General features: G+C 45.6%; 1 protein-coding gene across 3 annotated transcripts; it reads right to left on the reverse strand.

Annotated features, from left to right (window-relative positions):
* Window positions 1–4,336: 4,336 nt before the first annotated feature.
* Window positions 4,337–27,821, reverse strand: NXT1 (nuclear transport factor 2 like export factor 1). 3 transcript variants are annotated; one of them, XM_084887022.1, is made up of 3 exons: window positions 7,210–7,478; window positions 6,773–6,924; window positions 4,337–5,053 (listed from the first exon to the last, which is right to left on the reverse strand). In XM_084887022.1, the coding sequence occupies exon 3, from the start codon at window positions 4,992–4,994 to the stop codon at window positions 4,572–4,574; it is 423 nt and encodes a 140-aa protein (XP_084743148.1). In that variant the 5' UTR covers window positions 4,995–5,053; window positions 6,773–6,924; window positions 7,210–7,478; the 3' UTR covers window positions 4,337–4,571. The 3 variants fall into 3 exon arrangements, with proteins under 3 accessions (XP_084743148.1, XP_084743147.1, XP_084743146.1); XM_084887021.1 differs by lacking the exons at window positions 6,773–6,924; window positions 7,210–7,478 and adding an exon at window positions 27,588–27,821; XM_084887020.1 differs by lacking the exon at window positions 6,773–6,924.

Consider the following 27,821-nt stretch of genomic DNA (forward strand, 5'->3'; position numbering starts at 1 on the left):
GATCGAACCCACAACCTTCCTGTGTATTGAACCAGGCTCCAACCAACTGACCCTCCCGACCAGGTCTAGAAGGCTACATTCTTTCACATGGGGAATGATCTAAGTTAAAAACATGAGTAAATTAGAATGGAAATAACTGTGACAAATTCTGCCCTGCCCTGAGGGTGAGCGCACAGAAAACTTGCTCAGCTCCAAGGCCCATCCTACCCACCCCACCGCTCCTCCTGAGCTGCCAGGGTTGGAGGGTCGGAGGGGCAGGTCGGGCCACGCCCTTCAAAGGCTGGCCAGAGCCCTATGGCGGAGCATGGGCTGGATGGGCAGCTCAAGCCCGAGGGAAGAGGGTGGGCCTCAGGGGTGATGAAATAAGCCGCCATCCTCGATATTTGATGTTCTGCTAAGCCAACGTGCGTGGTTGGAAGCTTTGGTCTGCTCTGCTCCACCCCCTCCCTGCGCTCAGGCCCGCAGAGGCGCTGGGAGCCATCAGCAGGGCGCTGTGCGTCCAGAAGGCCATTGCTGCGGGCTGGGCGTCCCGGTGGGTAACCTCCGAGACCCCGCGAGGGGAGAGCAGCCGCGGGGGACCAAGGCCAGGCTCCCTGCAGCCCGGCACAGAGTGGGCTCTAGTGGAGGAATGATGTCTCCCCCTAGTGGGCGATTTTCTTAATACGTGGATTCCAAGGCTCTATAGTGCTACAAATTAGGTAGCAGTAGATAAAATTTAGCATATTTAGGGAAGTTTGGAATTAATCAAGACCTTATTTGAGCTTCTGCACGTACGTTAAATTTGGGCAAATTAGTAGAACAAGTTATTTCACACAAGGTTACTTGTCATTTTTAAATATTTAGAATGTATATACATTAAAACCTCTATATAACTGACTAATATGGGCAAGCAGGTATCTATTAAAGCCAAAGTCCATTATATAATAAAGTAAATTTTCCGAGTGCATATGTTAAAAAAATGACAAATTAGTTTATCTGTTTTTACTTGTTTGTGCAATTAAGTATATATGAAAAGTTTAATTTCACAGAAAAGTGATCTACATGTGTTAGTGCTTATGTACTCACCATAATTTTGAGACTGTAATTAACTATATGTGTGTGTGTGTGTGTGTGTGTGTGTGTAGTTTTTGCCAATTTTTTTCGGAAAGAGCAAGCCCATCTGATAGTGAAACCAGACAATCAGTGGGGGTCTGGGCTGCCTGTCAGTACTTGAGCCAATTCAGTAGAGACAGGGATGAATCATAAATGAGTGTTTATTCCAATAAGGCTGGCAGTATGGGAGCATAGCAAGTCAGCCACAAAAATCTGCTCTCCACCCCCCTCCCTCAAAAGCCAGCTGCTGATATTCGAGTAGAAGGACAAAGATTACATGGGGAAGTAGGCAAAAGGGTTAAGAATGGGTATGCAAAATGGGCAGTTTATAGGCAATGCGGGCTGGGGGGTTTGCAAAGGGCTGGCGCCTCTGATTTCTGCAATGAGGTTGTTAATCTTAAAGGCAGTTCTTGGATATGGAAGATGGGCTGAATTTCCCGTGAGCTCCCAGGTCCTGCTTGCAACTCCCAGCCAGGTTAGAAAGTGCTTTCTTTACTCAGAACAAAATAAATAATCATAGTTAACAAAGCATGATTAATATTTCTTTTTTAAAAAATATATTTTATTGATTTTTTACAGAGAGGAAGGGAGAGAGATAGAGTTAGAAACATCGATGAGAGTCATCGATCAGCCGCCTCTTGCACACCCCTCACCGGGAATGTGCCCGCAACCGAGGTACATGCCCTTTGACCAGAATTGAACCCGGGACCCTTCAGTCTGCAGGCCGACGCTCTATCCACTGAGCCAAACCGGTTTCGGCATGATTAATATTTCTTATAATTATAGCTAGTCCCCAATATTCTATTTCTGTCCCTAACAGAATCTCACCCTTTTCCTTTTTAAAACACAAATCCATTTCCTCATCTGTAAAATGCCGTTGAAAATAGGTCAGCCAAAGCAGCATCTAATCTCTGGACATCCCCAAAGACACCGGGGCTATGTGCTCTAAAAGCAGCTTTGACCAGACTCTGCTTCCTAATCTAAGAATAAGCTCATCTTCACGTGATTTTGGGGAGTTTAGGATTCACTGGTCCTGATTCTCTGGTGTCAGTTGCAAGGTCAGATTCCTAAAGGAAGCCCTTCCCATTTTTTACCTGATGCTTTAGGAATTGGATAGATTGTATTGACGATGATGGTCACCATTCTTCACCCACGTGTCCACTCTCTTTTCCATGAGTTTCAGCTTCTCCCATTAGAAAAGGCATCTATCTTCATATCCATTAACCTTGACCTCAGCCATGTGACTTGATTGGGCCAATGGAATGTATGGAAGTGACAGTGTGCCAGTTCCAAGTCTCAGGCTTAAAAGGTCAGGCTTTTTAAATGAACCCACTCAGCCCCAGCTAGAAGAGTATTCAGATAACCTACAATTTCAAGTGTCACCTAAGCGAGATAAAAGCTTCTGCTGAGATTTGGGAAATATTTGTTACCCAGCATTATTGGGTTCATAGTTAATTCACTCAGAACCCTGCAGTTACACGTTGATCCCCCATTTCAGACAATAAACTACCGTATTTCCCTGAAAATAAGACATCCTCTGAAAATAAGACCTACTTACAGGTTTCCTTCTGAGTGAAATATAAGGCATCCCCCCGAAAATAAGGCCCCCCTAGGCTCTGTCTCAGAATGCTATTGCTAAACATGAGAGATTTGGTCCACTGATTCTGAAAGAAATGGAGTCACAAGAAATTCACCAGGAAATTCAGGAATTGGATTGTTATGATGATGTTCCAGAAGATGATGACATGATTGTCATTGAATAAATGAGTAAATTCTTGATACTGTAGGATTCAGTTTGTCTGGTTTGTGTTGACAACTACCGTACTACCGTACCGTATACAGGTAATAAATTTCCTTTATTTTCATTTAACAATGAATGTGTACCGTATTCTTCTTCATGAAAAAATAAGACATCCCCTGAAAATAAGATCTATCGCATCTTTGGGAGCAAAAATTAATATAAGACACTGTTTTATTTTCGGGGAAACAGGGTACTAGCATACACATCTTGCTTTATAGACATGTATATGTTCAAATACTAGCACAATGCATGGACATCATATTAGCCAAATTCACAAATCTTTATTCTGCTATATCCTGTATTTTCCTTACCAAAGACAGAAGATGTTTTAAAATACTGCTACGCTGCTGAAAACATTGTTTACCCTTAATTGTGAGAGCAAATAATTCTTTGCCTGGTTGTCCTTAATCTCAGGAATGATGGGAACAAGTTAAAGACCAAAACCCTGATTGATATATGCAGGCCTCTGGGACACCCCAGAACCCCCAAGAATGCCTCTCTGGCCCCTCTTGCCTCCCCACCCCTACCCCACAGTTGGGTAGGATTTACCCCCTGGACAGAACCTAGGAGCAGGTGAATTCTGGGAGCCGTTCTGAGGAGGTGAGTTTGAGCAAAAACTCCAGGGGTGGCAAGAGATCAGCCTGGGGATACCTTGGGCATAAGCTCCTGGCAAAGGAAACAGGTACGGGGAGGGTGAGGCCAGGCAACCTCTGCCAGCCTCAGAGTCTGGGTCAGACCCCATGCCCAAGGATCCCTGCTCCCCACCTGGCCTGGTGTGTAGAAGGCTGGCAGGCTCAGCCCTGACCCTGCCCTTGACGCCCAGAAGCCTGGATGGACTTGTTCACACGGCCCACTCTTCCTGGGCACACCCAGATAGAGCACCTTACAGCCTCAGACGGTGTGTGATCTTAGAACTGACCATTTAGATGCTTCCTGATTTCTGGCATTTCCTGAATAACTACTCTGAGTTTAGGCAGGAATGCCCACCTGGAGGAAGCCTTCATGTCTCCCATCCACTCAGCGCTCTGCCCTCAGGCTGGACCTCCCAGGGCCTTTTGCCTCTCAGACTTGTCTGGGACAGACGCCCGGCCCCACCAGGTGGGGGTTGCAGGAAGCTGGTGGGAGCCATGGAGGGGACCCTGAGCCGGAGCAGGGCAAGCAGGATGGGAAAAGAACCCAGTTCTGTAATGCTGATGCCCAGCATACCTCAGACACTAGGGTACAGTCAGTCTGGGATGGGTAGCATGAGCAAAGGTAATTTCAAAGCGTCGCAAGAATTCTGGTGGAGACAGCTGCGAAGCCCAGCTCCAGTACACCTGTGTGCACACCCGCGCCTGGGCAGGGCCTGCCCCTGGCCCTCACACCTCCGCAGGTGCCTTCTACTAAGCTTACTGCCTTTAACCTACCTCTGAAAACCTGAAAACACATTAGGCAAGAGAAAGAAACACTTGTAGTATTATTTATTTGTCAGTATTTCCAGAACCAGGGTCTCTGCTGGACAAGTAGAAAAATAGAAAACTGTACTACGAAAAGGCAACTATGACAAATAAAGGGGCTCCTTGGACTCGAGCAAATGCAGAGTTCACCTGGGTAGGGTAGTCCACAACAACAGAAAGGAAACTGGTGTCCCCACATTTTGAGATGTTTCCCTCCAGAGCTGGGGCTGACGCCTGCTCTACTAGCTGGTCCAGTCCTGGAACCGGAAGCAATCACTTGCTATCTTCCACACGGTGTTGCTAGGTGAGGCCTGGGCAGTCAGGAGGAAGTTCTGGTTGAAGTCCCGCTGTTTGTTGCCTTCGAACTTCACTGTTCCACAGATCAAAACGAGGACTGTGGTCTGGCTTGCCGTGGCTTCATCATGTACAGGCTGGCAGTCAACCACATTGATCTGGAACTCACTGGAAGGCAACATTTCGAAAAACTCACTCAAGGACTCCTGTCCTGTCACGGCGTTTCCATTCCACACCAGCGTGGCGGTGCCCATGTAGAGGCGGGACAGCAGGCGCCTCCGCTTGTCCATGGTGGTGTAGTAGACGTTGACAAACTCCTCGGCGGCCCTGCAGGCTTGGTCCACGTAGGTCTTGAAGTCTACGGATGCCATCTCTGGCTCTCCCAAAGGAGGCCTCCACCCAGGTGCTTCCTGCACCCGAGGGCGCCGGGCTGTGGGGCAGGAAGGTTGAAGAGAACCCAGGTGAATGCCAAACTCCATCTCTCCTGACAGAGAACAATCCCCCCATTCTACGGGCGGGAAAACAATTACATCCTATGGAGAGATGACGCTGGTCTCAAATGGCTGCTGACACCTAATCTTACTAAACCTCCGTTTGCTCGTCTTAAAATGGAAAGATTACCACTTGTGGCATATAATGTGAGAAAGTGCTTAGTTACCTACCTCTCAGAAAATAGTAGCCATTACTATGAATTTTAAAAATCTCATTTTATAAAACGGTATACATGACTATGGAAGGCCAGTTTTTCCTGAGTGTGTGGAAAGTGAGCAAAATGTATCCTGGGTAAAGGTAGTGGACCTTGTTAAAGGGAACAGTGGCCCAATAGAGGCCAATTAGATGGCATATGCTTATCAGATGGTGTCAGTCTTCACGGGTTCATTCCAGAGACGAAAAGGGTTAAAAAAAAAAAAAAAGAAAAAGAAAAAAGTCAAGTTTCTTAAGAGAGTAAGAGAACAAATGCCCCAAGGACAGAACCAAAATGATGGCCATAACTCTCATGATAAGCTATAAAACACAAACCTGGCAGCTGGCTGAGAACGAGAATGGAGAACACCTAACATTTGTGAGCACAAATGCCCACCACCAGGTAAATCCTATAAGCCACAATGGCAAGACAAGATAGAATCAAAGAAATTCTAATGGGGTGGTGGTGAGGGGTATGAGAGTGGCAAAACTAATTTCAATTGTAGCTGAGATGCTATTTTCCTTCAAAAGAAAAAAAAAAGTCCAAAAGCATAAAGAAATAGTATGATTTGTGTGTTGTTGTTTTTTTTTGTTTTTTTTGTTTTCGGGAGTATGGTATAACTGTTATAGTTCCCTGTTCTTTTTTGCATGATTAAAAAAAGAACCCAACACTAAAAAGGAATCCAACATTACTGAAATAGTGGATATGCTTACATTTACAAAATTAAATATTAAACTTTTTTTTTTAATTTTTCAGGCCTTAACTTTTTAAATGAAATACATAAGAGATTACACAGAGGACCTGGAAGGAGTCAGGGCTGAGAGAAGTGGAGGCCTCTGCCTCCTGCAAAGAGCTGTAAGGAGCTGGGAGGTAGCGTGGTCCTAGGAATGAGCAGTTCCGGGCCGGATGCAGACCTTGGTCTTCCCACTCCCGCCATAAACCTAAAGCCAAGCCTCCACCACACTCTCAGCTGTATTTGCTACAGGCTTTGCACGCAATACCTCATTTAATGGTCGCCACAAATGGGTGAGAGGGTATGAGCAACACTAAGCAACAATTACACTTAACAAGAAAAATGAAACAGGTTTAGTCAAGGTCTTCAAAGTAAGCACACTCCCAATTTACCATTTATAAGAACGTTGTGTAGCCCTTAAACATGTTGTCAAGATTATGCCGACCTTTTACTTGCTTTTTTTTTTTTTTTTTTAAGTTCCTGCATTTTTGAAATCAATCCTATAAGAGCACAATTCCCGGATGCTATTATAGTTTGAAAATCCTTTTCAGGGGCCCAAGTTTCTGTCTTGCTGGAATTCTGAACCTCGCAGGGTCCACATCCATCGCCTGGACATATCTCAGCCCCTCTGCCATCACATGGATCTCAGATACGCCCTTTGCTCCCCACCCCAGCTCCCAGCTCCTTTGGGGTCCCGCAAGTGGTCTTTCCAAACACAGGTAACAACGTGCCCGCCCCAATGCTGATCAACAAAGCGACCGCCGCAGCTGAAGGCCGGTCTCCATCAAACCGGGGAAAAGGAGGCTGAGCAGCAGCAGGACCAGGAGGCTCGGGAGCTCGCCGCTTCCCCAGGTCCCCGCCCTCTCGCTCTTTGAGGCCAGACCTGCGATGAAACAGGCCTCGTTGCTGGGGGCGAGTGGCTTTCCACCGAACCAGTCCAGCCCGCTCTTCCTGGACCCAAACCTGCTCCGGTGCACGAACACTTCGCCGTCAAGCGAATTTACTGCCCAGCTTTCCGCCCAGGCCAAAGCCCAAGAGAGACCCGCAACGCTGCCACCCGGGCGGGGACCAACCCCGGCGAAACCCTGACAATGGAGGGAGGGCGTGGGGGACACACGTGGGGGAGGTCTCCTGAGTCCCTCCGCCTGCCCGCCCGGCGGTCACCTACCTGCGCCGGCGAAGGCCGGGGTCGGCGACCTCGGTCAGCCCGGGTAACGAAGGCGGCGGCGGCGGCGGTCCTCCTCGGGCGCCCCCCGCGCAGACCACAGCAACTCGGAGAACCGGCCCCCGGAGGTCGCGGGGCGGGCCCCTCCGCCGCTTGCCGAGGAGGCGGCGGGAAGAGCCGCCCTCCGCCCCTCCTCTTCTTCCCGAGAGGCCCTGCCCGGGCGCCGGGACCTCGGAGGCGGAGACCGAACCGGCCCCGCGCGCGGCCCGCCCCGCGGTGCCGCGAGCCTACGAGAGCTCCCCGGTAGCGCCCGCCCACCTGCCGTGAAAGGCAGTTGTGCCAGCCAGTGGCACGGCGAGCTCGCGGGCTAGCTCCGCCTACGAGTGGCTCAAAGGAGAGGGTGACTTCCGGGAGAGGCGCTTTCCCGGAAGTCGGCAGCCAATCTACGCCGAAGTTCTCATTGGTCCAACCGGATCCTAGAATCCCGCCCAAGGGGCTGGTGGGACTTCTGATTGGATAAAATCTCCAAGTTCCGCCCTAGGACGCGGAAGTGGGTGGGCTCTCCGGCAAGAGGCGGTCCTTTAGTAAGAGGATGGGCAATGTGTGAGAGGCGTGCTGCGGCTCCCTCCCCAGTGCCCCATTCACCAGAAGCTTCGCTGTTGGATGCAGTGGCAGTGACCCAACTGAAGGCTTTCAATCAGAGCTACAATAGCATGTGGGGGAAGGGGGTAGGTCTGGGAGAGGGGGAGTCAGGCTGCACCCCAAGGACGCCAGGAAAACCCCGCGGAGATTGTGAGTGAAGTCCGCAGGACTTCTGCGGAGCTTCACCTGATCAAGTACCTGAGCTGGTCCCAAAGAATACAGAGAGGAAAACCAATTTATATTAAATGGGGGATTAAACTAAAAGTGAGACAAGGGTTGAGGGTGTGGGTCAAGCTTGAAGTGACAAAAGGATGCCAAATAAAGAAACTTCGCTTCTTGTGTCCTGTGAATTGAGAGGCTAGGAAAACGGCCTGGCTCCAGCTCTGTCTGAGCTTGGTTGACATATATATATATATATTTTAATGTATTTTACCGATTTTTTACAGAGAGTAAGGGAGAGAGATAGAGAGCTAGAAACGTCCGTCGATGAGAGAAAAACATCGGCCAGCTGCCTCTTGCACACCCCCTACCGGGGATGTGCCCGCAACCACTGTACATGCCCTTGACCCAAATCGAACCTGGGACCCTTCAGTTCGCAGACCTGCCCTCTACCACTGAGCCAAACCGGTTTTGGCTGGTTGATATTTTGATTCTTTTTTTTTTTTTTTTTTTTTTTTTTTTTTTTTTCCCAGCATTGAAACTAGCTGCATTTCTGGTAATCTGGGACCTAAGCTGATATTTATTTATTTATTTATTTATTTATTTATTTATTTATTTATTTAACTGGATTTTTGTTTAAAACAACAGGCTCAGTAGAATGGAACCAGTTAGCCCCGCTGGTGTGGCTCAATGCTTGAGTGTGGACCTATGAACCAAGAGGTCCCAGTTCAATTTCCCCTCAGGACACATGTATGGGTTGCAGGCTGAATCTTCAGTAGGGGGCATACAAGAGGCAGCCGATTGATGTTTCTCTCTCATTGATGTTTCTATCCCTCTCTTGCTCTACAAAATAAATCAATAAAAACATGTTTGTTTGTTTTTAAAGAATGGAACCAGTTAGCACGGGCTTTGGGAAATTTAGAGTTTACAGCATAAATTTAAAAATTTGGTTACTTCAGATAGAAGATTCTCAGTTCCATCCACTGCTCTGAGGGATTGAATAATTCCTTGCAAATAATCTGTGGGGGCCCTCTAGGAGTGCGAGGTTGCCCCATCTTTAGAATGTACATGCATTCAATTCATACCTTGTTAACTACCTACACTATCGTGTACCTTTGCTTGAATTCCTAAAAGAATCCTTGCTCAGATTTCAGGACAAAATTAGAAACTGGTGGGCTCTAATGTAGGTGTCCCCCTCTTCCACTTACTTAATACAATAGGAAAATCCTATCCAATAAAGAGAATATGCAAATTGACCATCACTCTGCAACAAAATAGTGATGCCCACAGCCAATAAGGAGAGGATATGCAAATTGACACAAAGATGGCAGCAGGTGGGCTGAGATGCTTGTGTTGTCACCATGGGGACGATGCAGGCATTCCACCCCACCCCAGCCACTCTGGACCTCTGGGCAGTGTACACGCTCAGGCACAAAGCGGCCCCGAGCAGGATGCCTGCTATAAGGGGGGTTAGAGGGTGAAGGGAGCTACAGAGGGCAGCAGGGCTAGAGTGAAGGTGGTAGGTGACTACAGCCTGAGTGAAGGCAGAAGGTGGCTCTGGACAGAGTGAAGGCCTGGGTCCCGGGTGCTGTAGGGAAGCCGGTGCCTGCAGTCAGGGGAAGGAAGGCCTATTCTTGCACGAATCTTTGTGCATCAGGCCTCTAGTTTGGATTATAAAAAGTTAAGTTGTAGACTGAGTAGAGAGGGTGAACTAGTATCTATGGAGCAGTATTCACACTAAAATGTCTTTATAAAGCCTGAGACAAAAAAATTAGGATGTAATGTACAGAAATCCAAATCATAGCATCAATGGAATGAAAATGAGAGTTGACTTACTAGTACTACATGCCCACTAGGTTGGATGTCTACTGCTTTAAGTTTCCTCATGTTTCCCACCGAAGCCATTTTTATTTTGTTAACAGATGGTCCCTGCCACCAATCCAATGCCAACAGGAGTCCCCACTCTGCTGGGGTTAAAAGGAGAGACTGTTTTCAAACCAGAGAAGCCCAGCTTGGGTGAAAACCGAAAGGTGTGCTCTCCCACTGGCTCTCCAAAGGGGAGGCCCGCTTTTATAAAGTCCCTGCCCTGGTGCCCTGATTGGTCTATTTCTATGCAAATGCTGAGTCCACATTTATACATTTTAATCGGTCCACTTAGCAATGTCCTGATTGGTTAGAATCGTGCATCCACTTGGTCATTATGGAGATGCTTTGATTGGTTGGTAAAGATGCAAAGGAAGATGTAGCACTTGTTCCAAATGAACAGGACATATCTCGGTAGAAATATGATTCCAGAAACTTCTTTATAAGAGTTGGCTCCAATGGCAAGAAGTCTTGGCAGCCTGACCTGTTGTGCCTCTCTAAGATGCATTGTGCATTGTGGGGGCCTGATACGGCAGGGGATCTCCCTTCTCCGTGGCCAGCACGGAAAGAGAGATGAAATTGGTTCTTCGTAGAGGCAGCCAGGGATTGAGAAATAAAGAAATGAAGAGAGTTGATGCAGAAATAGGTTTAAGTGGGGCCCCAGGTGGGTCGCAGACCTCCTCTGCTGGAGAGACGGACTGATGACCTCCTGAGCCATACAGCACATCTATTTATCCACATGGGGGATCTCACAGGAAAACAAGGAGCCTGGGAGGGCCCAGGTCCCACCCATCCTTCCTCCTGGACAAACACAAGCCAGGAACTAAGAACATCTCTGCACGCCCAGGGCGGGAGTGCAACTGACATGACTCCGCCAATATCCGGGCCCAGTCAGCAACAATCTAAAGAATATCCAGATGTCTTCCCATTTGGCCCTCTACAGTGCATGAGAGACCTGGATCAGCAATGGCTGCCATATTCTGGTTGTGAATTTGAGTCCAAGTAGCCAGGAGGAGCCCATCCTGACAGGAATATTTCTTTTCAGAGTCAGTGGATTCATTCTTATAACTTTGGTGGAGGTGTCATTACTCCCAGTTTCACAGGTGAGAAGCTGAGAGAAAAATTAAATGGTCAGCCTGGAGCCACAGAGCTGCTTCAAACCTAGGAAAGCTGGTTAGGAGGACAGTTGTCCAGCGTGAAGGTCTTGTGAAAACAAGGCGTTTGCCCTGAGAGCCAGCAGAGCCAATAGCAGGAGGGTGAGAGGAATGGTTTGTGCCTCCATCTAAAATTGTGCCTGACCCATGGCAAAGACTCAATAAATACCGTGTGAATAGACAGACAGGTCTGGGTTCAAATCATTGCTCCACAACATTCTAATGGTGATGATTCCCCTCTAACAGTCACTTCCCTACTCTTAGAAACAAGCCTGGCATTTACCTCCCTTATAGTTCTTGATTTGGGGAGATTGGAGACACTCCTGGCTCTAAGGCTCTGTCCTGAGTTCTGGGGTAGTCGTGGGCCTATTTGGACCATTGAGTCTGGAGAAGGACTTCACAGGAGGTTTTGGGAAAGATCTTTTCCCATTTCTCCTTCTGGGCATGTGATATGTAGATGGTGCTATTGCAGCCATCTTATCTCCTCATGGGGGAGCCCCTTCGGATGAGGCAGACAGGAGAGATAAGGAGAAATCAAACTTTTGATGACCACATTGGGAAAGAAATCAGCCCTGAAGTTTGGGCCTCTTGGTTTTAATAGCCAGTTAATTCCTCTTTAAAGTACTATTTAACATTGGGCATAAATATAATGGTACTATTGTAAGTTAGCTACTATGACTTAGTGTACTAATTGTGGCAAGTGAGTTAACCTCCTGAAAGCTCGGCTACCTCATTGTAGAGTGGGGACAGTAATAACAGCCATCTTCTTGGGTTGACGTGAGGAGCTAATGAAACAACACGTGCTAAGTTTTAGCACAGGAAGAAGAGAGAAAAAAGTAAGCATTCAGAAAATGCTAATATGCTTTGACATTTTGCATTGATAGCAACTTCCTTATTTGCCAACAATTGGCTTTTAAACTTGGGACAAGTGTACTGACAAATTGGTAGGATTTGTCACCAAGTCACATGACCACCTTCTGGAAGATGAGCCTGGCTTCAGCAGCGAAGCAAGTGGTCCCATTTGCTGTGTGGCGTCCATCCAAGGAAGAAGGCCACATCTGGTCACACTGAGCCTCTGGCAGCTCTGAAGATGGACGACTTTCGGATCTTTAAGTCTGTAAACATAGGACTGAGCTTTTTCTCATTTTCAACATAGTTTTCTGGTACAGGATCTAATATTTGTTTGCCAGGAGAGGTTGGAACCAGGCAATCTATAGCGATGATTGGGCAGTTGTACCTCTAATCACCACCAAAACTAAATGTGTGTTGTTTTTATCTTCCTGATAAAAGAATCATGAGCTACAGCTGGATCAGCGTGAGCTTCGACTACAATTCTGGGAGGTCATTTGAGGACCTGCCTTTTGGGGAGATTCTGGGAAGGCAAGAGAAACTGAGGCCCTAATCTTAAGAGGTGAGGTGTGTCTATGAGCACAGAGAAGAGATAATGAAGTTGAGGAGAAAAGCCTGAGACTAGAGAGAGGAAAGGAGAGGAAGAGCTAGAGTAAAACACACACACACAACACACACACACACACACACACACACACACACACACACACACTTGTAAGCTATGGAGAGTGGCTGCCTTATTTCTCTTGGTTTCTCATTTCTTAGTGTGGTGGGTTATATTTTCCAAAAATGGCCGTAAAAATATTGCAATCCCATATGCTCATCCAGAACCTTGTTCATCAGGAGATGGTGTAAAGCCTTATGGGACCGTGTGAGGCCCTTTACAGACAGCGTTCAGAAGAAACAATGCTGTGTAACTTCTGAGACACAGCCTCTGCTGGCTCTCTCTGTACTCATGTCCTTGCAACCCAGTCTTGCTACATGCTGTGCATAGCCCAGGCTACATGGATAGACCCGGGTGGAGAGCCAGCTGAGCTGTCCCAGAAGCCAGAGTTGTGGGAATGGGCTGCCTTGGAAAAATGGATGCTGCAGTTCTGGCTTGGGCTGCTGGGGCAGAGAGCAGAAATGAACCTTCCCTCCCAAGCCCTACCCAAAGTGCAGATTGGTTGGTGAAGCAAGTGACAGTCGCCCTGTGAAGCCCCTAAGGTTCCCAGTGGTCTGTTATGCAGCAAGCCAGCTAGAATTCTTTTCATTATCTTCCTTGGAGTCTCTTGAAGGTCCAGGAGAGAACTTCCAGCCAATAATACCTCCCTTTGAACTCTATGAACCCTATGAAGTGCGTTTGCTACTTGCTATGAAAGGATCCCTGAAGACAGCCTCCCACTCCAAAGGCCTTAGCAGATGGCACCACCTCAAAGAACTCAGTACATTCCTGAGGCCGACTCCCTATGATTTCTGAAAGTGAAGTACAAGACTGTGCTTCTGCTGTGTTTGTGTGTGTATGGGGTGGTGGTGGTGGTGGTGGTGGTGGTGGTGGTGGTGGTGGTGGTGGTGGGTCAGTTTGTTTATCTATAGTCAGAACCAGCTCCCAGGGGACTAGGACACCCCCTTTGCAAGATAAGCATGTTCTCCCTGTGAAAGCAGATGAGGTGAGAGCCACAGCAGCCCAGGGAGGTGGCTCCAGGTCACAGAGCAGAACAAGAAGAGATGGTGGGTATATGATTCCGGAAGTAAATGGCATGGAGCTGACAGGCCTGAAGATCTATGTTCCAGAAAAGGAAGTGTCACTAGGGCACATACTGAGTGCTGTGAGCACAATGCCCTCCACCAGTACCACCCAGTTTTGTCCCTGTGAATTTCACCACTCCCTTTTCTGTGAATTTCTGCACTCTGCTGAGAAATATCTTTTTTAAAAACATATATTTATTGATTTATTTTTATTTTTTTTACAGAGAGGAAGGAAGAGGGATTTCTAGTGTGGTGGGTAGAGAGCTAGAAAGATCGATGAGAGAGAAACATTGATCAGCTGCCTCCTGCACATAACCCCTGGGGATGTGCCCACAACCAAGGTACATGCCCTTGACTTGAACTGAACCTGGTACCCATCAGTCCGCAGGCTGACTGACGCTCTAGCAACTGAGCCAAACCGATTTCAACTGCTGAGAAATATCTTAATCCCTTCAATGACATAGCCAGGCAGGGGTGAGTTTTCTTTTCTCTTAAAGATGACATTGTATATGTCTGTGCCAATTAATGCCTTGCTGACCTTTAACTTCCAGAGGACCATCCTATTTCTTTGTTTCTAAGTAGGTTCCATGAATTAATGTGCATAAAGTACTCCATGTGTTGTAGACTTATTTGGGATTCTCCATTAAGGGCATCTAGAGCAGGGATTCAATGCAAATTGTTGATTTTGGTAAGTGCAGGAGCACAGGTCTAGGAGTGGGGAATTTAGATGAAAGTGGCTGTCCTACTGTAATTTATCATAAGAAATACTGGTTTGGTCTTTATCCTCTTCCTAGCATGGAACTCCTAAAACACTAGGAATTTCCTAAGGGCTGAGAGGGATCAAGTGTCTTATGTTATGTTAATGAGGTGGCTTTGAGAAGCACCCAAGTGATGAAAGGGCTGGAACTTGAGTTCTGCCCTGTACCTTCCAGGAGAGGAGGGGAGCTGGAGGTTGGGTTCAATACCAATGACCATTGTTTTAACCAATTATGCTTAAGTAATGAATCCTCCATAAAACCAACTAGATAGGGTTTGGAGGGCTTGGTGACCACACAGAGATTCGAGGAGGATGGTGTGCTTGCCCTATGTGTCTCTTTCTTCAGGCTGCTCTTGAGTGTGTGGATGAAAAGGGGCCACATATTAACCCTGGCAAGCTCAGGGGAGGCCTTACAAACTCAGAGACCTAAAGTAACCACATAGGCTCATCTGAAATTAAAACTTTTTAACTAAGAACAGTTTATGGTGAGTAGCCATGTCCTAAGCTAGAATCTTCCCAGATTCTCAGATAAAAGTCAATCTTAACCTTAACTGAGCTTATCTATTGTCTTTTTGCATCTAGGATAACATATCCTTGGAATGTCAAAGTAATTTTCCTTTTTTCAGACCCCTTGAAGCACACAGGCACTTCTCTGCGGAGACCACAGATCCCCTCATTGTTACTGAGTTAATAATTATCCTGCACCCACCCCCGCCCCCCTTATGTAAAAGATGTATGAATTTATCATTTTACTTTTTTTTCAATCCCAGAGTTTTTCCTGCTTTGCTTTCTCCTACTTCCCAAATCTACAACTAACGGATTTCATGTAATCCAAATCTGCCTCCTCTTTTAATTGTAATTTATAAAATAAGGTGCAAAATTGCCATTCTCCGGAGCATTATCTTAATCTGTCGAGTTTGGATGGAATAAACTTATGAAAGTCCTCTATACGTTTGAATGTTTCTTACATTAACGGGCTCAAATAAGCTCATACAAGTTCTCCATAGGTTTGAACATTTCTTGTGTTGACAAGTCTTAACTGTTAATCTAATAAGTGAAATGATTCTTTGAGTTCCAAACTGTCATAGCAGATGAATCAAATGCTAGGAGGGGATCATGAGAACTAATTGATAGCCAGTCGGTCAGAAGCACAGGTGATAACCTGGACTTGTGATTGTCATTTGAAGTGGAGATGAGAGGGCAGGGTGGGGCGGGGCTAACTCCATTTTGTACTGTGTGGCAGGGTAGAGCTATCCTCCATTTTGTACTGTGTGGCAGGGTAGAGCTATCCTCCATTTTGTAACTGGACCCTAGCCCTCACCCAACCAATCAGGGTCAGCCAAAGCAGTGACATCACCACCCCTATAAAACCCTTGATCTGTTGACCTCGCTCTCTTCAGCCACACCGCTGTTGGTGTAAGTGGGACCATGCTAGCATGGAATACAGGCTTTCTGCTATTGCATCGGACTCGGCTTCCTGGTGGTCTTTGGGGATCACAAAATCTGGGCATAACAGAGATAGTCTTATGGGATAGATTCTTTGACTTCTGGGATCTGACTGATGCTTTCTCCAGGTAGATAGTGCCAGATTTGAGTGGAATTGTGGGAAACCCAGCTGGTGTCTGAAAATTGTTTGGTGTGGGGCAAAAGCCCACCAATTGAAATGGCATTGGAGTAGAATATTATCAGGTTACTCAGCCAGCTCCACTGTGGGCTTCCGGATCCCAAGGATCCTGCAGGACTCAGCACAGAGCAGCAGCACCTCAGGGTCCACCTGGAGGGCTGGAAAGGGGGTGGGGGAGCCTGAACATTCACACACTGATTCCTGCCTGAAGATTGAGGGCATGAAGGGGGTCCTTTTGTTATTGGTGCTCTCCCTCTGTGTCTCCTCTGTTACAGTGGAAGTGGAGTTCTTGTGATGTCACAAGAAAAGGGAATTTCCTGTGTGGATGAAAAGGAGCCACATACTAAACCTTACAAGCTCAGGGGAGGCCTGCGTGGTGGCCTTACAAACTCAGAGACCGAAAGTAACCACAACAGATGGCCTGAAATTGAAACCTTTTCACTGAAAGCAGTTTATGGCAGGTGGTCATGGCCTAGGCTAGAAGCTTTCCAGATAAAGGTCAATTTTAACTATAATTGAGCCTGTCTATTGTCTTTTTGCATCTAGGATAGCATACTGTTGGAATGTCAAGGTAACTTCCCTTTTTCTGGACCCATCTGGGCACAATAACCATGCCAGAGCAGAGACTACAAATCCTCTCATTGTTACTATTATTGAGTTAATTGTTGACTTTTAACTACCCTGCACCCACCTATGTAAAAGTTGTATGTGTCTATCATTTTACTTTTTCTCCAATCCTAGAGGATTCCCTGCTTTGCTTTGTCCCTCCTCCCTAATTTATCACCTACGGATATCGTGTAACCCACTTATGTCTTCTCTTTTCATTGAAAATAAGGTGGAAAACTGCTCTTCTCTGGAGCATTAACAACAACAACAAAATGCCTCCTAATCCACACCTAGAATCTGGACCTCTTATATCTCTTGTGGTTTTAAAGTATTAAAACCAAACATCCCTTTCCACTTCCCTGATGATTAGTTCAGAACTAACCATTGAGCATAGTTTTCTCCTGTTGGAAGTTGTCCGCACTTCTCCTGCTCTTAGCTTCTGAGTTGCTGTTCAAAGCAACTGCCACATGAGTGTGAGCTAGGCTTTGGAAAGAGCTATTTCCTGCAGCTGGTTGGGCTTTTCTCATCATGAAAGGAAAGTGTTCCATTTCTAGATCAAACGTTTGAAAATGTTGCAAAGTCTAAGAATATCTTTTGTGTCTTGACAGGTGGGTGTGGTGAGGGGCTTTTTTTTTTTTTGTGTGTGTGTGTGTGTGTGTGTTTTATTTCACTTGGGAGAAAGTCTTAGAAGCTTCGGGAAGGAAATGTTCTCTGCCTTCCCAAAGCAGTGGGACTTACACTTGGGGTGCTATTTGGAATCTCTGAGCTGCTATCTCAAAATGCTGCTTTTATTAGTGTTTTTGTAAATTGTTTGGCATTTTGAACTTCAGCCCAGGGGTGGTTTCACGGCAGTGGATGAATAGTGTAGAATGGGGAAAAGTGATAAACTGATGAGTGGGTAGAAGGAACAGCTCAGCATGACAATGGGGTCCCCAGCCTCCTAGCCTCATTCTCCATCATCTTTGGAGGGCCTGGCTTTTAGGAGTGAAGAAGGGGGGTGTCAGTGAATGTCCAGGGGGTTCTGCCTACCTTTTAGTAACTCTTCTGTCCTCCACCCTAAGAGAAAGCAGGGACTGTCTTTAACTTAAAATAAAAGAGTAACATGCAAATTGACCATTACTCCAACACACTAGATAGCTGCCCCCATGTGGTCAAATATGGCTGTCCCATGTAGACACAAGATGGCCTGCAGGGGAGGGCTGTTGGGAGGGATCAGGCCAGCAGGGGAATGCAGTTAGGGGTGACCAAGCCAGCAGAGGAGGGAAGTTGGGGGTGACTGGGCCTGCAGGGGAGTAGTTAGTCATCAATCAGGTTGGCAGGGCAATGGTTAGGGGTGATCAGGCTGGCAGGCAGAAGCAGTTAGGGGCAATCAGGCAAGTGAGTAGTTGGGAGCCAGCAGTCCTGGATTGTGAGAGGGTTGTCCCACTGCCCTCGAGGGGTCCCAGATTGGCAGGCTGGGCTGAGGGATCTCCCCACCCCCATGCATGAATTTCGTGCACTGGGCCTCCCTCTGGTTTCACAATAAGATTCTATTTCAAAATAATTATTAAAATTAAAATAAATTAAACAACTTAAAATTATTTAAAGAATAAAATTACATTATGTTAAGGGTGGCTAAACTCTTTGCAATTGCATCCATTTGAAGGAAACATAAGTGTCCACTGAATAATTTTCCTCTGCTCAAACTGCAGTCCCAAGTCCCTCTGCCCATGAGAAAGAAACTCCATTTTACCCCAAGTTCCTAAGAGTAATGTAACTACCCACCATACTGCTTTTAATGGAAGTTTAATTTCAGACCATCCTTTGTGGTTACATTAGGTCTCTGAGTTTGCAAGGCTGCTATGCAGGCCTCCCCTGAGTTTGTCAGGTTAGCATGTGGACCCTTTTGTCCATAGTTAGAAGGGGGATAACTAAAAACAGGAGAACTCTTTAATCTAGAGATTGGGGCTGCAACTCTGCCCTTAGGCCAAAAGAGAGAAAACAAAGTCTCAGGAGCCCTTTGTAGCCTGGGGGACCCAGAGCAAGACTCTGTGCTTCTTGGTGCAGAGCCCACACAAAGACCAGCTGAGAGAGGCAGGGGCCCTCAGATGGTGGCAGAGGTATAGGGCCATTGGGTGCAGATGCACTTGATGCTGGGATCCCCAGTCTGGCCACCATCCTGTCCTGTGTCTGCCCCTTCCCTTCCCTGAACACATTTCTTTCCAAGTCTGGAAGTGGTAGCTTACTGAGACCCACTGGGGAGAAGAGGGTATTTACAACACCTATTGTGGAGCAGATACCCTCGCTCAAGCCATTCCACCAGACCTGGCCCTTCCTGCACATCCTGGCCCTTGGCCCTTTGCCTCCCTGAGCTGTTCTCTCCTACGGCCCCTCCACATTCCACATGGACCTCCTGAATCTTCGCCACCGGGACTTCATGACGTTGCCCTGTTAAGCCTGTTTGTCACTGGGTGACACTCTCCCTCTGCGGGGATGTTGTAGTAAAATATAGAAAAGTTTTAAAAATGTTTTTAAAAATGCCTAAAAATATTAGGAAGGTTTTAAAATGTTTGAGTTAACTTTCTTTGAAACTTAAAGTATTTATATTGAGGACACATTCCCCACTGCCCTGAAGTGAGTGTACCCCAGAGATAAGGATTTGAACTGAGTCAGAGTGACTTGTCAAGATAACCATTTGTGTGAGTGATGTACTCTCCCTAACCACATGGAGCCCTCGCCCTGTTTGAGATTAACATGCATGCATTGATGTAATTCACTGATAGCCATCTGAACTGCTGCGGGTGTGGAGTAGGCTTTAAAAATAAATCCCGGCCAGCTAACAATGCTCGCCTGTCGAGATAGCCACGAAGGCACGTCCTTTTGTTAGTCCGGCAAGCCATGCTGCTCCTTGCTCCTCTTTCCTGCCAGACGACAGAAGAACAGCTAGTAACTCCTGATTGAGATGCGACAGAGCTCTTGGGTGAGGAACACCGGCCCCCTGCATCTGGATCAGCTGCTGGACCCCAGAGGGCAGCACCACAAGGATCCCCAATTAAGCTTGTACCCGCAGCAACAGGAATTTGTGTAATAAAATGCTGTGTGATTTGCAACTGCATATGTTTTATGTGGTGTAATTCCTCTGGCAGTTAATGGCATTATTTTGCATAATGTTTAAAATTTAAAGTAAAGCTTCTGGTTTTTTATGTCCTAAGCCTGCCCTTGGTCCTGCTGGCATAGAGTAGCCTCTTCACTAGCAACTACTTGAATGCCCCAGCTCCCACGCGGTTAAAGTTTATCAAGAGGGACGCCTTAGATAAATGCCCCAGATCCTTTCCGGGATCTATGTGGGACAGGGGTCTTGCAGGATGAAAGGAGGGAGTGTTTTAAGGTGCTCCGAACACATTATGACACAGAGCTGTCTGTCTGTCTGGTTGGTTCCCTTGGAGAGTCCCTGAGATGGAATTAATGGGCCAAAGTTTGTGCAAGAAGGGCAGGGAGCAGAGCAGGGGGAGAAGCAGGGCCCCAAAGATGCATTCCCATGATTCCTCAGCCAGCCCTGGGGCTGCCATGGCTCTCACCAGTTGAGGCAGTGCCAGGGAGGGCTGACAGATGAGAGTCTTGCTCACAAACTTCCCTGCAGCTGGGGGATTAAACCCTTCGGTTCTTAGAGCATCCAGCTGCTGCCACTGTCAGTACAACAGGAGAGAGGACACTGTCCATTTCCCTTGGGTGTGAGCTGTGGAAAACCCCGGGTTCCCAGTGACTATGCTGCCTGACCTGGGAGTTGGAACCAGGAATCTTGGTGTCCCCTGGATATTGGGCCAAGCTCCTGGGAATCTGTGTGTCCCTTCTTCCTCAGCCTGACCTGTTTGCTTGGAACCAGAATTCATTACGACCTAGATTGGTGACTCTAACAGTGACCCTAGATAAGAGGGCCTTAACAAAGAAGTTGCATTAGCATCTTGAAACAGCCCGGGGCAGGTGAGATAAACTGGAGGTCTCCTGTTCCTCCTTTTCCACCATCCCATAATCCTCCTTCCTCATCTTCCTGATCCCCGGTGGCAGCCTTAGGTGTACCCAACCAAGGAAGGGAAGGGAATAGGGGGAAGAAGGGGTGTGGGAGGGACACGACAATTCCTCTTTTAAGGGCAGTCCCAGAGGTTGTGCCATCTTTCTGTTACTTCTTTAAAAAATTTTTTTTAAAAATTGATTTTAGAGAGGAAGGGAGAGTGAGAGGAAGAGAAACACAGATCGTTTGCTTCCTGTTCACACCCCCACAGGGAATCAAACTCACCACCTGGATGTGCTCCCTGACCAGGAATCAAATTGTGACTTTTCAGTGTACAGGATGAAGCTCAACCTCTGAAGAAATATTTACTTCCTCTGGGTGTCACTCTAAATCAGTGGTTCTCAAGGGGGCAATGTTACCCCTTAAAAGACATTTCTTAGTGTCCGAGACATCTTCAGTTTTCACAGCTGTGGGAGGGGTGCCACTGCCATCTAGTGTGTAGAATTCAGGGATGCTGCTAAATAATACGGGAATCACACAGTCTCCACAACCACGAATTACCCAGTCCCAAATTTCAATAGTGCGAGGTGGAAATTTGTGGTTTAAATGTATTTTGTAAAATAGAAGCATTCAAGTCATATTCAACTGGTTTTGGAGACATAGTTCTGTGAGACTCTTCTAGTTTAGGGGAAATGAAAGTAGGACCGTTTTGCCTTCTGCACAGTCAATCCTTAGTTATTTACAAGTGTTTCCATCAATAGATGAATAATCCAACAAGGACTTACTGAATATTCAATGTGTGTCTGCAACCTGGTTAATTACATTCTTATTTCTTCCTTTCCCACCTTCAGTTCCTGCACACCTCATCCTCCACCCTTGTCACATGGATGAAAAGAAGTTGCATACTAAACCTGACAAGCTCAGAGGAGGCCTGTGTGGTGGCCTTACACACTCAGAGACCTAAAATAACCACAAAGAATGGCCTGAAATGAAAACTTTTTACCTAAAAGCAGTTTATGGTTGGTAGTCAAGTCCTAGGCTACAAATCTTCCCTAAGGTCAATTTTTACCTTAAGTAAGCCAGTCTGTTGTCTTTTTGTAGCTATGGTAACATATCTTTGGAATGTTCAAGTAATTTCCTTTTTCTGGAGCCCTGAAAGCACAGGCACCAATCTTCAGACACAATAAATCCCCTCATCATTATTGAGTTCATTATTGACTGTTAACTATCCTGTAGCCATTTATGTAAAAGAAATATATGTCCCTCTGGCTGGTTTGGCTCAGTGGATAGAGCATCTGCCTGCGGACTGAAGGGTCCAAGGTTTGATTCTAATCAAGGGCACAAGCCCGGGTTGTAGGCTCACTCCCCGGGATAATGCAGGAGGCAGCCAATCAATGATTTTCTATCATCATTGATGTTTCTATCTCCCTCTCCCTCTCCCTTCCTCTCTGAAATCAATATTAAAAAAAGAAGTATTGTATATGTCTATAAATGATAGACATATATAAACCCTAGAGGTTTCCTTGCTTTGCTTTCTTCTGCCTCTCTACTCATGAATGGACTTCATAAAACCCGTTTATGTCTTCTCTTTTTATTGTAATGTATATAATAAGGTGCATAACTCCATTCTCTGGAGCATTATCTCCATCCATTGAGATTTTGCTTCCTGGCAATTGTCACCAGTTTGGCTTAAATAAACTCACAAAAATTCTCCACAGGTTTGAATGTTTCTTACGTTGACAGTCACCAGATTTTTGCAGGCTCATCGTACATTGGAACCTCTTCTAATGATGAACCAATGACTGATTGACTGACTGAATGAATGAAATACATATGCATAGGAAGGGAGACAACTTGGACCTCATAGAAGATCTTAGGACAATGTGGCTGTCCTTGGGTGAGGGGACTCAGCAAAAGCAGGCTCAGCAGTGAAACCTTTGGCAGCCAACCCTGAGCTGCTGAAGAATGAAGGGGCGTCTGGGGGACACACAACATCACCCCATGTTGGTTTACTTAATTGGTGCATCAGTCTCTAATTTTCTGGGGGAAATGCAAAGGTGAGTTTTCCCCAGTTAATCCCAGATATCAGTCTCTCTTGTTGGGCTTCATCTTAAAAGATGAAAAACCAAAAGTGAGGATTTCATACCAAAGTGATGATGTGAAAACTATGGCCACTTTGATTCTGATGACCAAGGACTTAACATGATAGAAAATCAATATTTACAAAACAAAGCCTGACTGGGTGGGGCAGGGACAGGAGAAAGACTAGGAGCATACTAGCATAACTTGATTCAGCTTGGCTGCCACTATCACTCAACACTCCTGTCAGTAAACCTGACTGTCCATAATTTGATTTTCAGGTGCCTTTTAGAAAGCCAACGACTGGGCTTTGTGATAGATGATTTTATCCCCTCTGTCTTCTTCTCCTCTTCCTTCTCGAGAGTAATGCCATCCATAGCATGGTGGACATTAGGATTGTCTGAAATTTGCAGACAAGAACAAGTCTGAGTGGTTAGCCTTGCCGAAACTTAATAAAAACCAGAAGGCCCCACCCTCCTCAGCTCTCTGTGTGGCCTCAGCTTGCAGAGCAAGGCAGCTGGGGTCTCTGGGCCCATCTATGTCATCCTCTCCCTGTGGGGGTGCGGTAAGGGTGCAGCTGGCCAGTGCTTGGACAGAATGCAGCCAGACAGGTGCGGTGCCTGCGGGCTGGATGCACCAAGAACATGGAAAGAGCCTTCTGGTTTTATACTCTTCCACTTGTTAGCTTAACTGTTGCTTATTTAGAGAAGTAGAGCAGATGGGAAAAAGGTTTGAGGTGGAATCAATTCAAATACAAGCAGTTTGCAGAGCAAACGCATCAGGTGTTTTGTTCTCGTGGCTTCTCAGGAGGGCTTGGGCTGATGGGAGCGGGTTTTCATGCTGGGCTTAGAACACAGCAGAAATATTGTAGAAAAATAATGAAGGTCCCTCTGTTATGGGACAGTAAGAAGCTAGGCAAATTTCAGGGCAGGAGGAATAGGGAAACTGAAACAGGAAAATGAAACAAAGCCAAAAAGATTTCCTGGCCACTTATAGCAGGACCTTATTTAAGAACAAAGCGTTAAAACCTCTCCTCACAAGAAAATGCAGGAGCGGAGGTGTGTGTGTGTGTGTGTGTGTGTGTGTGTGTGTGTGTGTGTGTGTGATTTTAATTCAAACTAATCAGAGACGACTACAGTGACTAATAAGTGCAAGTCATCTTGATGCTGTTAAAACAGCAGGGAGGAGAGGACAGAAGAGGGCAGTCTAGCTCATCCTTTTGTTCAACTGTGAAGCCTGCAGTTTTCAGTTTTCCTATATGAACTTGCCAAGTGCTTCTTGTAAATTGTGCAAAAGCCTTAACAAGGAATAGGGGAACCTTTAGAGTTACTCTGTACCATGCTATCTAGCAGAGGAATAAAATAATTCCCCTACAGACAGGAGGGTATACAACACCTCAAACCCCTATCCCACTTGCTCTTCAGATTAGCTGAGAGCTTGTCTGTGCTTCTTAAGCCAAACATTTGTTTGCCTTGCTTCTTCAATAAATGTGCATGCTTTAATTTTTTGGTAACTTCGCTTTCTTTAAATTTTTAATAAATTCACTTTTAATAAATTTCACAACACAAATATTATCTGAAGTCTCTCATTTAAATTAGTTTATGGGAGAAGAGCAGGATTGAGGTTGGGGACAGCCCTCTCCCACTGACTGAGGGGGCAGTCTAATAGCACCTCACTGGTGTCTGTGAGAGGTGCCTGTCACACTTCCAGAATTATCTGTCCTGTGGGGGTGTGGTAGGCAGTTAGACATGAACAAAGCAAGGAGAACGGGCCAGGTACAGAAGGTCACCATGGCGGTAAGCCCCGGAGGCCTAGCAATAAGCAAAACTGGGAAAATAAGGATCTCACCCCAGGGTAACCTTTCCTCCCCTACATATCACTGTCATGGGATTTGGACCCCCTGATCTTTCCTTCCTAGAGATAACATCTAGGCCTCAGTTATATTTCAGCACCAGGCCCAGAAAAGCAGCAAAACCAGATAAGCAATGCCATGGCTGACCTCAAGACCAGCTGCATTGACTATTAAATGTTCCACTTGGCTGGTGCCTACAACCAGGGTTGGAGACTACAACCCTGAAAGGACACACCTGAAAAGCTGATGAATATTCTATTGTGATCCTCCCCTGGATTCCTTAGTATCTTCACCCTTAAAACGCTTACGACAGAGGACCCAGCACATTCCTGTTCCACTGCCCACTGCCCACCCCTCCCCCCCTCCCCAGGCATGAACCTTTACCCTTCTTTTGCCTCTGTAACTTGTTTCCTGAGTCCATTTCTTCTACTACTCACTTCTTCCACCTCTATAATTTTCTAAATAAATGCTCTCTTAGAGTTTTAATCTTCGCTCTGAATTCTTTCCTAGCCAGAACTCAAGTGCAAGGTTACTGAACAAAGCAAGGTCCAACCTGACCCCACAAGACAAACACCCGGTGCTGTTCTCATCACTGCCAAAGAAGAATTTTACCCAATATTCAAAGGAGAACTCACTCCTATTCTTCTCAAACAATTCCAAAAATTTCAAGAGAAGGAAAGACTCCCACATTTATTTTATAAGGCCAACGTTATCCGAATTCCAAAACCAGATAAAGACACTACAAAGAAAACTAATAGGCCAATATCCCTAATGAACACAGATGGCTAAAATTTTCATAAAATATTAGCAAACTAGATCCAGGAATACATTTTAAAAAATCATGCACTGCGATCAGGTAGGATTCATTCCAGAGATGTAAGGCTGCACAATATCCACAAATCAATAAACTTGATATAACACATAAATAAAATGAAGGATAAAAATCTCATTATCATATCAACAGACGCACAGAAAAAGCATTTGATAAAATCCAGCACCCATTTATGAGAAAAACTCACAGCAAAGTGGAAATAGAGGGAACATACCTCAACATAATAAAAACTATGTATGACAAACCCACTGCCAACATCATATTCAATGGGCAAAAACTACAAATGCTATCCTTAAAAGTCAGGAACAAGACAGGGATGTCCACTTTCACCACTTTAATTTAGCATAGTTCTGGAAGTCCTAGCTACAGCAAACAGACAAGATTAAAAATTTGAAGATTAAAAATTAAAAGGCAACCAGCCGAAACTGGTCTGGCTCAATGGATAGAGTGTTGGCTTGGCTACTGAAGGGACCTGGGTTCGATTCTGGTCAAGGGCATGTACCTTGGTTGCAGGCATATCCCCAGTAGGGGGTGTGCAAGAGGCAGCTGATCGATGACTCTCTCTCATCAATGTCTCTAACTCTCTATCTCCCTCCCTTCCTCTCTGTACAAAATCAATAAAATATATTTTTAAAAAAATTAAAAGGCAACCAATTTGGAAAGAAGGAAAGCTGTCATTATTTGCAGATGACATAATACTGAATATAAAGAACCCTAAAGATTTCACCAAAAACTACTAGAACTGATCAATGAACTTAAGTAAAGTAGCAGGAAACAGACTACATCAAACTAAAAAGTTTTGCACAGCAAGTTTTTCATCAACAAAATGAAAAATCAACCCATTCAATGGGAGAATATGATATGTTTGATAATGGTTTAATATTCAAAATTTATATATAACATAAAACTCAGCACCAAAAAACAAAAACAATCCAATTAAAAAGTGTGAAAAGGACCTGAATGGACACTTCTCTAAGAGAACTTACAGATGGTCAATAGACATATGAAAATATGCTCAGTGTCACTAATCATCAGAGCAGTGCAAATTAAAACCACAATGAGATATCACCTCATACATGTCAGAATGGCTATCATTAATAAATCAACAATAGTATTGGTGTGGATGTGGAGAAAGGGAACCCTCATGCACTATTGGTGGGAATATTGGTTGACACAGCCACTGTGGAAAGCAGTAGGAAGTTACCTCAACAAATTAAACTGTCATTTGACCCAGTGATTTCACTTCTGGGAATATATCCAAAAAACCTGAAACATTAATTTGAAAATAATAATATATTCCCCTATGTTCATGACAGCACTGTTTACAATAGCCCAAGATTTGGAAGTAACCCAAGTGCCCATCAGTAGATGACTGGATAAAAGAGCTATGGATCATTTACACAATGGATACTACAAAGCCATAAAAAATGGAAATCTTATGTTTTGCGACTGTACTCATGGAGGTAAGGGACACTATGCTGAGTGAAATAAGCCTGTCAGAAGAAAACAATTACCACATGATTTCACTTGTATATGGAATTTAATGAACAAAATAAACTAACAAACAAAATAGAAATTGACCCATAGATGGAGAACAAATTGACAATTGTCTGAGGAGAGAGTGTTTTCAGGGCTGGGTGAAAAGGTGAGGGGTTAATAAAATAACATTTAAAAATACATGTAATACCTTAATCAATAAAGAAATTAAAAAATACATAGTCAAAAACAACAGTTTGGTGATTACTGGAAGGATAGGCTTTGGGGGAAGTAGAAGAGGATAAAGGATAGATAAATGGTGGTGGAAGGAAACTAGACTTGGGATGGTGAACATACAATATACACATGTCATATTATAGAATTGTACACCTAAAACCTCTAATCATATTAACCAATAAATTAAAAAAAGTTTAAAGCAACAACAAAAAACCAAAGCCCCAGGTAGAATTTATTACACAATCCCAGATTGAAAATGTGTGGACCCTTGTTCCAAATTATTAAGAATTCTAGGATGCCAGCCTCAAGCCTTAAGCAAAGTGCACAGGGCTCTGTACCTTGAATCAGGAGGCAGGCTGGAAGCTGACTGCCCCAACTCACCCTCAGGTAGGAACGTATGCACAGGTGACTGGGGTCCCTCAGCCAAAGGATTGGACTTATATGGATTTGCCCAAAGTACTTGATTAAATTTGACCGAGCATAAACTAAACACAGAGACAAATATTAAGATGCACAAATCCCACGGTTTATTTACCAGAGTCCTGGTGGTTTCCAGAAGCCTAGGCAGGTCACCTGGAGATCCGCGCAGACAGACACACACACTGGACAGGAACACACTGTTGCAGCGTCACGGTCAGGAACGAGGCCTCAGAGGTTCGGCTCACAGGCAGAGTGACAGCTCACTCGGGCAGAGCTTCACGCAGTATTTCAGACAGGGAGAGAAGGAAGCGGAGAGAACACGGTGGGTGGAGGAGCCCTTGTGGTCTCT

This window comes from Pipistrellus hanaki (assembly GCF_964339955.1).
Source record: "Pipistrellus hanaki genome assembly, chromosome: 6".
Classification (NCBI taxonomy): Eukaryota; Metazoa; Chordata; class Mammalia; order Chiroptera; family Vespertilionidae; genus Pipistrellus; species Pipistrellus hanaki.

Excerpts from the sequence above, each read along its gene's own strand:
- NXT1 (XM_084887021.1), bottom strand. The coding sequence starts at position 4,994 with ATGGCATCCGTAGACTTCAAGACCTACGTGGACCAAGCCTGCAGGGCC.